An 8681-nucleotide genomic window follows, 5' to 3' on the forward strand; every position below is an offset into this window, starting at 1 on the left:
GATAGAAATCTTTATTCTGATAGTTATGTTCTTATAAAGGCATTTGCCTCTAGTGAAACATAATTTTCTTTTAGGGAAAGGGCCTACAGAGAACTAACTGCAAGTGGAGTGTAGCAGAAACCTGCAACACTTCTTGTGCGTTAAGACCTTTTTTCTTTCCAAATTGCCTCTTTGGGCTGCTTGGCCACTCACTAAGAAAAAATATGTACTGATCTTGTCAGATCTTGGAAGCTAATTAAAGCTGACCCTTATCAGTAGTTGGATGGGAAACCTCCAAGGAACACCAGGGCTGCTACAGAGGCAGGCAAGCCACCTTTGAACATCTCTTGTCTTGAAAACCTTATGGCTACTAGTTGACTGGGCCCTGACAACACAAAGAAAGTGCAACAGAACAGTGTACTATTACGGTACTAGCAGCAACTTGTTCAGGTGTCAAGTGATCAAGGGATGATAATGTAACTTATTACACAAAGTACAGTACTGTCCATCCTATAACTAACGTATATTTACTAATTCAATAATGACATGGAAAGTAAAGTCAAAGGAACATTTTATAATCTGATAAGCAACACCACATACATAAAACACACAGAGAACTGATAAGAACCCAAGTTTATATCAATAATTTGTTTTGTTTCAGGAAATAAGGACTTTTACATCTAAAAGGAATGTATGATTTTTCTCTCAACATCTGTCTTGCCCTTCACAATCTCCTGCATCTCAGTTCCTCAGTCAATTGGGTGTTTTTACACTGGCAGTTGCAACTCTCTAGCACTGCATTGGAAACTCACATTTTACATTACCTAACGTTCTCACAACTGTTTTCCATTGTTGCTGCCCAAAGCATCTACATTTGTTTTGGTCAGATGAGTTTCGGAGCTGCTCCTGCAACGTTTCTCTCCACACTAGTTTTGATCTGGTCTTTTCTCTACAGGCATTTCAAACTTGTACTGTAGAAGTTTTCATGCGTTTTAAAAGACTCCTCCAAAACCGACCACAAGGTGCAGTAATTTGCATGAGAACTGACAACACTTGAAATTTTTACATATCATTGCTTGCCTCATCTAGTAATTTAAATTTGTATTGGTTTTGCAGTGTTGACACGATGTCAAAGCAATCGTATACATTTAACTAAGCACTGGTATTCCGGCTGCCCTCTGATCAGAGACACGCCCCACCCCCAAGTTGAAACGCTTAAATATAAAAGAAAAATAATTAAAGCGGAACAGTGGCAGGCGATTTGAAGACTCTAAAACTCTGGATCAAACTGAATGTAAAAACATGACTTCCTGGTCTCATTTTTCACTCCAGTCCAGATGAAACCCCTGTTTCTCAAACCATATGCTTTTTGTCATCTCTTATAGAACAGATCCTTTTATCCTCATCACACACAAGTCTGCTCCCCTTGCCCAACTTCAGCCCCAGATGCTGCCCCCTCCCATTGCTTTACTGCTCTTATTTCTAACCAATCATCACCCCATCGTATTCAACCCTCTTCGGATACAGCATCCTCCACCCTAGACTATCTCCCCATGTCCTTTCCCAAACCAGGTCCTTCTTTCCCCTCCTCCACTTGTCACTAAGTATCCTGACTAATTCTTTCCACATCTCCAGCTGTCTTGTCAAGGCTACAGCCATTGTTTACATTGTGGAAAGGATTAAAAAAACCCTGCTTGTGTGAACTCTCCAAGGTATTGGAGTCCAATCAAATTAAGTGCTGGCCTTGAACCAGGAATTTGGCTTCTTGCAGCATAACCCTCTGGATAGTTAATCCAGTCTAACCCCACTACATTCAACAGATTTAAGACTAGAATAATACGGCATGGGACTGCCCTGTAAACAGGAGTCATCACAGTCTTAACTGAAAGTTGCTGCCCTAACCCCAGCCCGCTGCTCCCCCAGATGTCCCCCGCCGGTGGATGCTGAAGCTTTCAATCCACGAATTCCAGCACAAATCCGTTTCCAGATTATAGAAATACGGGGGTGAGTGGGCTCAGAGGCACCTTGTGGTCATTCAAAAGAGTGCTTCTGACCATGTGCAAAGTGCCTTTAAGGCAACTGCTGGACCGTACTGCTAAAAGAGCCGGAGTCCTCTCCTCTGAGGAACCGAGCAGCGCTCCCCACGGAAACTACAGAAGCAGCAACTACACGCACACACCCCGGCGGCTTACCCTGCCCGCAGGCGCCCCGCTGGATGGCGATGATGGGCGGCTGGCGCTGGCTCTCCGAGCGCCGGCTGGCAGCCCGCAGCTGACACACGTTGCCGTAGCTCTTGCCATCGTTGCCGCACACGGGCTCGTCGCTGGCGCACACGCAGCGGCCGCCTCTGGCCCGCTTGCGCACGGTGGCCGAGGCCGGCACGCCGGGCGACACCACGCACAGCAGCCCCTCGGCGCACGGCGGCTCTCCGGACGGGGAGCCGCCGCAGGACTCGCCCTCCTGAGCGGCGCAGACCGGGCAGCAGCCACACGAGTCCAAGGCTTCTACGCCTCCCCGGCACTCGGCTGGCAGGTCCGGGCATCGCGCGCGGTCGCAGTGGTCGGGACAAGCCCGCTCATCATAACGTCGCCCGGACAGCTGAGCCGAACTCAGCACCAGAGACCACCAGAGATTGCAGCTCAGCACCAGAGACCACAGAAGCCCCCTCATCCTCCCCTCAGAAGGCGGGAAACGGCCGGCGAGCAAAACACGCGCGGCAGGCGCTTGCAAGGCGAAAAGACGATTCTTCTGCGTGGGGCGGAGACACGAGAAGCCGCTCTTCCTCCAGAAGATTTGCCAAGGCGCAGAGGGCTCTGGGGAGAGAAGAGCCGCCTGGAGAGGGAAGAGACGCACCCGAAGAGAGACCTGTCTGCTAACTGCGTTGAGTGGCGGCTGCCTTATACAATCAGCGGCTCGGCAAATGCCGTAGTGGACGAAAAAACCGCAAGGACTTTAAAAGCCAATTTGGGCTTCTGGGAACGCGGAGGCGTTTCCAACAGAAAGCCGGGAAAGCTTTAATAATCGCTTTGCCCTGTAAACTTCTAAAAGCCCGGATTGCACCTGGCGAGGAGGTCGGAGAGTAGAATGAAGGCATCTGGCCTGGAATTTCCTTCCGGATGCAAAACTCCATGCAAACAGAAAACTTCCGTTACCCACGGCCTTCATGTCTAGCTAACCTGACTTTCTAGTTGTAGGGAGTTTTTAACAGAAGGGGCAGGGAGCATTTCAACAGGCGAATTCCCCAGTCTTAAATGGTTTGGTCCATTCTACTATCTTATTCCCCCACCGTTGTGTACATCGGTAGGGGGAGGGGGGCAACACTGCATAATTTCCACACACTTCCTTCCAGTCTCCCAGCCTCTGTTCCTGGTAATGAAGCAAAATGTATTAAAAGGATTAGCATGAGAGCAGATCTAGGAGAAGCCACACATTTATCTGTTTACATTATTTATAGCCCACCTTTCTCACTTGGACTCCAAGGTGGATTATGCAGAGTGAGTCAATAAACAATGCAATAGGATTAGGGTTGTAGATCCAACCAGAAGTCTAAAAATAGAACAGAGGCAAAACAAGTATTAACATGTCACATTAAATGATGCAAAATTCCAAAGGAAGATCCTAGTTTCATCAAGCTAAACACAGTAGCATAGGCCATAGCCCCTAATATACACAGCAGTATACACCACAGTCCCTAATCATTTTCCAAGGAACTCTGTGAATCATTTAGTACAGTGCAACTCTATTGCCTATGTAGAAAAGCCCTCTTGAATAACTCAGTTTTGCATAGTTCACAGCAAGCCAGGAGAACATAAAAGTAGGAGCCTTCCTGACTTCCTCAGGTAGGTTGTCCATAAGGTGGGAGGAGGGGCACAATGGAAAAGGCATGTACATGTGTGTGCAGTTCTTGTTGACACTGCAGAAGACCCTGCTCCAGTGATGGAAGGTGTTGCAGCAGAGCGTAGGGAAGTGGTGGTCTCACAGACGCGATAGTCCAAGGCCATGAAGGCCTTTGTATAGCCAATACCTTACATTGGGCTTGATAACTGATAGGCAGCCAGTGAAGCGCCTGCAGGATGGGAGTCATATGCATTCTCCATCTAAGCTGCCACTAATAGCCAAACAGCATTCTGCGCCAACTGGAGTGTGTCCAAATTGATTTTGTATAGTGCATTACAATAGTCTGGTTTAGATGTAGCATGGATGCAGGAGGCCAGATCAGCTGCATCAAGGTAAGTGCTGGGTTGAAAGAAAGCCTTTTTGGCAACTGCATTACACTGATTCTTCAGCAATAATGTTTGGCCCAGTATAACCCCAAAGCCCTTAACTGAGTCAGCAAGGGCCAGCTGAAGTCCATTAAAGTGGGTGCACAATGTCCTTCAAGATCTGCATCTTCCCAACCAGCATTACCTTTGTCCTTTCAGGGTTTAGTTTCAATTTGTTTATTCTTAAGCAGTTTACCACAGCAGCCAGGCAGTCATTCAGGATGTTCAACCTCTACCACATCACCAGGGGATTTGGATAAGGATATACAGAGCAGGGTATCATCCACATATTGATGACATCCAACCTAAAGCTATGTATGATTTGTCCTAAGAGTTTTACAAGGATGTTGAAAAACATGGAGGAGAGGATTACACTCCGTGGGACTCCAAAGGATAGGTCCCACACTGATAACTACTTGTTTCCCACAGCAACCCTTTGAGTCCCATCTGTGAGGAATGATTTGAACTAGTTCAGTGTGCATCCCCTCATACCTATATCGGCCTCCAAGTGCCTCAACAAGATATGATCTACTGTATCAAAGGCTGCAGATAAGTCCAACAAGAGCAAAAGTGAGGCAGCACAGGCTTTTTCTAGGAGACACAGACCCTCACAGATGTTCATGATTTTAAGACACCTCAAATCAGTTTTCTGATCCCAGGATATATCCCTATACAAAGATTGCACTCCAGTGCATAAACATGGTGCAAAAATCTGGGAGGAACATATCCTGTTATTTCTATTTTGTTTATGCAAGCAGACCACAACAATCCACTGTCTTAATTACAACTCACATTCAGGTACAAGTAATTTGCAAAAAATTAATGACACACTATGTATCTTTCCTATAGAACCTGATAATATGTTTTTGCAGACACATCCCCATATCTAGCCTGAGGGGAAATAATGGATGGAACACATCAGCTGCAGCAGAGACATCTAAATGGTAACTACGTATGCTCTTGGAGTCTTATGATTTTCACAGGCCCCCATCCAAAAATCAATTGTATAAATATAACTCACAGTTAGTATGCCCACAGACTACACCATTAAATGTTGCAGCCAGCACATGTGGTGAGACAAAAATCTGGATCTGAAGGATCAAAAACCCCCTTCAATACATATTTCCACTTGCACTGTTTCACAAGATAGGGCACAGAAACCCATGTTTTTAATGTGGAAGAGCCAACATTAACTCTCTGATCACAGCTCATCACTTTACCCTATATTCTGTATCACTGAAATCATGAATCCAGCTTATGATACGGTACCTCAGATATGTAATAAGTTGTGATGATTTTTTCCAATGTAATCATCCCCAAATCCATAACTGAATCACACTGCATATCTGTGATGGTGGAATAAAAGCGTTTAGTTCTGCTGCTTTGGAGTATGGCAGTGGAGAAAAATAATCCAGATCCAAAACACAAATGCTCATACATCCTTCCTCTTTTATAGTCAAAATTCATAGTCTGGTCACAATTAAACTGGTGCATAGTTGCTAAAAAGTGGATCAGCACAGTTGTGCACCACCGCAGGCAGCATATAATATTTATAGCCCGATAACTATTTATTTAGAAAGCTTCTACACTGATGCCCCTCCAGAAAACCTGTTTGAGGTGGCCTGCAAAGCAAAACATAAACACACTATTAAAGATATCAAAAATTCAGAAGGAGTGTAAAACAGCATAAAATATTGAACAGCTTAAAATGAATCCTGTTAAGCACAGTTCTTGGGCTAGAAGCAGACTTGTACAAACATCAAAAGCTTAATTAAAAGCCTGAATAAAATTAAACATTGCAGCCTGACACCTGAGGACATGGTGTCAGGTAAATCTACAGATGCCCGCTCCAGGTTGGGAAATTCCTGGACATCTTGGAGTTGAGTCTGGGGAGGGGAGGGATTTCAGTGAGGTAGAATGCCACGGAGTCCACCTAGAGCAGCCATTTTCTCCAGGGGAACTGATCTCTATTGGCTGGAGATCAGCTGTACTCCCCAGGAGATATCCAGTTACCACCTGGCAGTTGGCAACCATAAGCAAATATCAAGGGGAAGGGCATTCCATAGGCAAGGTGCCACTGCTGCAAAAGACCTGCCTAATTGCTACCCACAGCACCTCTGGAGGCAGGGGCACAAAAAGCAGGGCTTGTGATTCTCATAATGATAATAAGGAGCATGAGGTAAGACTGACATAGTTTCTTTTGAATGAATTATTAATAGCTATATTTTGTATTCGTCTCAATTTAGGCAACAAGTATAACACATGTAACCGCCAACTCTTAAGTCAGCAGGGGCAGACAGAATTAGGTTTAGGCCTATGCTTTTTAAGCACATTGTGGCAAAATGTTGCCAAGACCATCCTGTTTTCTATTCATTTTAATAACTCAAAATCAGAATGAACAACTCAAATCCAAAACCATTGCAAAACAGTACCTCCCAATTAACTGCAAGGCAGTCCAGACAGCTATTGAAAGGTCCGGGAAAATGAGCAAGGTTGCCCCCCCCCCCAATCCATCTCATTGTACAAGTCATCCACCAACCAGCCTGAAATGATACAGATAGTTTACGACTGTTTTCGCACACAGCTTACCATGCAGTTACAATTACGTAAACCGCCAGGATTCAACGTAAACATAGGATTCATCTAAACCGCCAGTTTACGTTAGCTATGCAAAAGCCGTGGCACTTCCTGTAACTCCGGCGCAGATGGTGGGAAATCCGACCGGACGCTGCGGAGGGAACAGGATTGTGACTGCATGGTAAGCTGTGTGCGAAAACGGTCTACTTCTTCCACAAAATCTTGGAGTTGGCCAACCATCACCCAGTCTATTACCTTGCTCAATAATGCTGCATTTGAGAATGGCCGTAACGATACAAGTCTGCTGGGTGCAGGGTAGGTTTTTCTTCCCATGGACACATCACCACAGCCTGCTTCAAGGCTGAGGCAGTAACTGCCTCTTACTCAGTCAGCCATTCCCTTTCCTGACAAATTGAAGCAGCTAGGAAGGGCAAGGATCATACGTACAAGTGGCAGGTCTCAAACCAAGGATCCAGGCCACATCCTCAGACTGAATAAACTGACAAGTACTCTAACGATTGAATGATCTTGGCCCCATCTGATCCTATTACTGCTGGCAACACCTGAGAGACTGACAGGACTTACCCTAATGGCATCCTACAACAGAACAAAGCCATTTCTGGCTGCATCATGGGAAATCCTAGGATTCATCTAAAATTCTATGATGAAAACCATGGAGTTTGAGGAGAATTCTAGAGTGTTCTGCGGGCAAATGGCATTCCTAGTTACTGCTAATGTATTCTGTGAGAAATTTTATCTGCTCAGTGCTGAACAAAGTTGTAATAGTATGCCATCTAGCAATTCACTTGCCTCTGCACGCAGGATTCCATTAAGCCTCTAATTGTCCAGAACTCCACTAAGCACTGACCTACCAAGCGCAGAAGCAATCATGGTAGGAAAATATTGTTTCTATCAGTGCCATGGAGTAAAGTTTAAATTGAGCCTGTCAAGTTCATCCTGACTTGTCTTTTCATCACACGCAGTCCCTCAGTAAAGCAATGGAATCATCAATTCCTCCACCTTCAGATCACCTTCATCCTGATCAAAACAAAATACCAGATCATGAGTGCGACCTGCTTTAATTATCTTTAGCAATCAGAAACATTTGGGTCAACCTAAGGTCATATTTGAGATGCTGCCTGGCTGAGCAGTCAGCATATGCTGTCCTCAACAACAATTTTCTGGCATGGCCAATCTTGCATTTTTTCTGGAACAAGAATATGTATGCAATCTGTCTGAAGAATACCTTCCTGTGTGTAGCACTCAAAATATCTCCAGCTCTCACACAGAATGGACAAATTCTACTACCCTGATTGAGAGGCTGGAATACTTAGTGGCAAGTAGTTCTACTGGCAGGCAGGGAGACACTCCGCCTATTTTGTAATTTATTTTTTTCTTTATTTAAATATTTTAATCCTGCTTTTCTCATAGAACCAGGGGCCAAAGCCAACTTATAAATGAAATACTCATAAACGAAGAACATGAGAAGCCATGTTGGATCAGGCTAATAGCACAACCAGTCCAATAGTCTGTGTCACACAGTGGCCAAAACCCAAGTGCCATCAGGAGATCCACCCATGGGGCCAAGAACTCCAGAAGCCCTCCCAACTGTTGCCCCCCAAGCACCAATAATACAGAGCATCACTGCCCCAGCCATAGTGTTCCATCTCTACCTTGTATAGCCACAGATGGACCTCTGCTCCATACGTTTAGCCAAATGGAATGTAAACAAAGACATGCAAGCCATCAGACCCCCATTTAATTGTAAAACTGATGCTGAGTCATACAGACATTCTTGGATGATGATGCTTGTGCCACTATAGCTCACAGAGAGCCAAAGGCTGTGAGGCCAAAGGTCCTCCA

At 45.2% G+C, this 8681-nt stretch overlaps 1 protein-coding gene across 1 annotated transcript in view; it reads right to left on the reverse strand.

Moving 5' to 3' along the window:
• HTRA1 (HtrA serine peptidase 1) overlaps window positions 1–2667 on the reverse strand; it is a 62504-nt gene extending 59837 nt beyond the window's left edge. The window contains exon 1 of the mRNA XM_060241475.1: window positions 2172–2667. Within this exon, the coding sequence (XP_060097458.1) occupies window positions 2172–2649 (478 nt within the window). The 5' untranslated portion in view covers window positions 2650–2667. The remainder of the gene's footprint in view (window positions 1–2171) is intronic.
• Between the last annotated feature and the right edge of the window lie 6014 nt (window positions 2668–8681).

This window comes from Heteronotia binoei, chromosome 6, assembly GCF_032191835.1.
Source record: "Heteronotia binoei isolate CCM8104 ecotype False Entrance Well chromosome 6, APGP_CSIRO_Hbin_v1, whole genome shotgun sequence".
Taxonomy (NCBI): domain Eukaryota; kingdom Metazoa; phylum Chordata; class Lepidosauria; order Squamata; family Gekkonidae; genus Heteronotia; species Heteronotia binoei.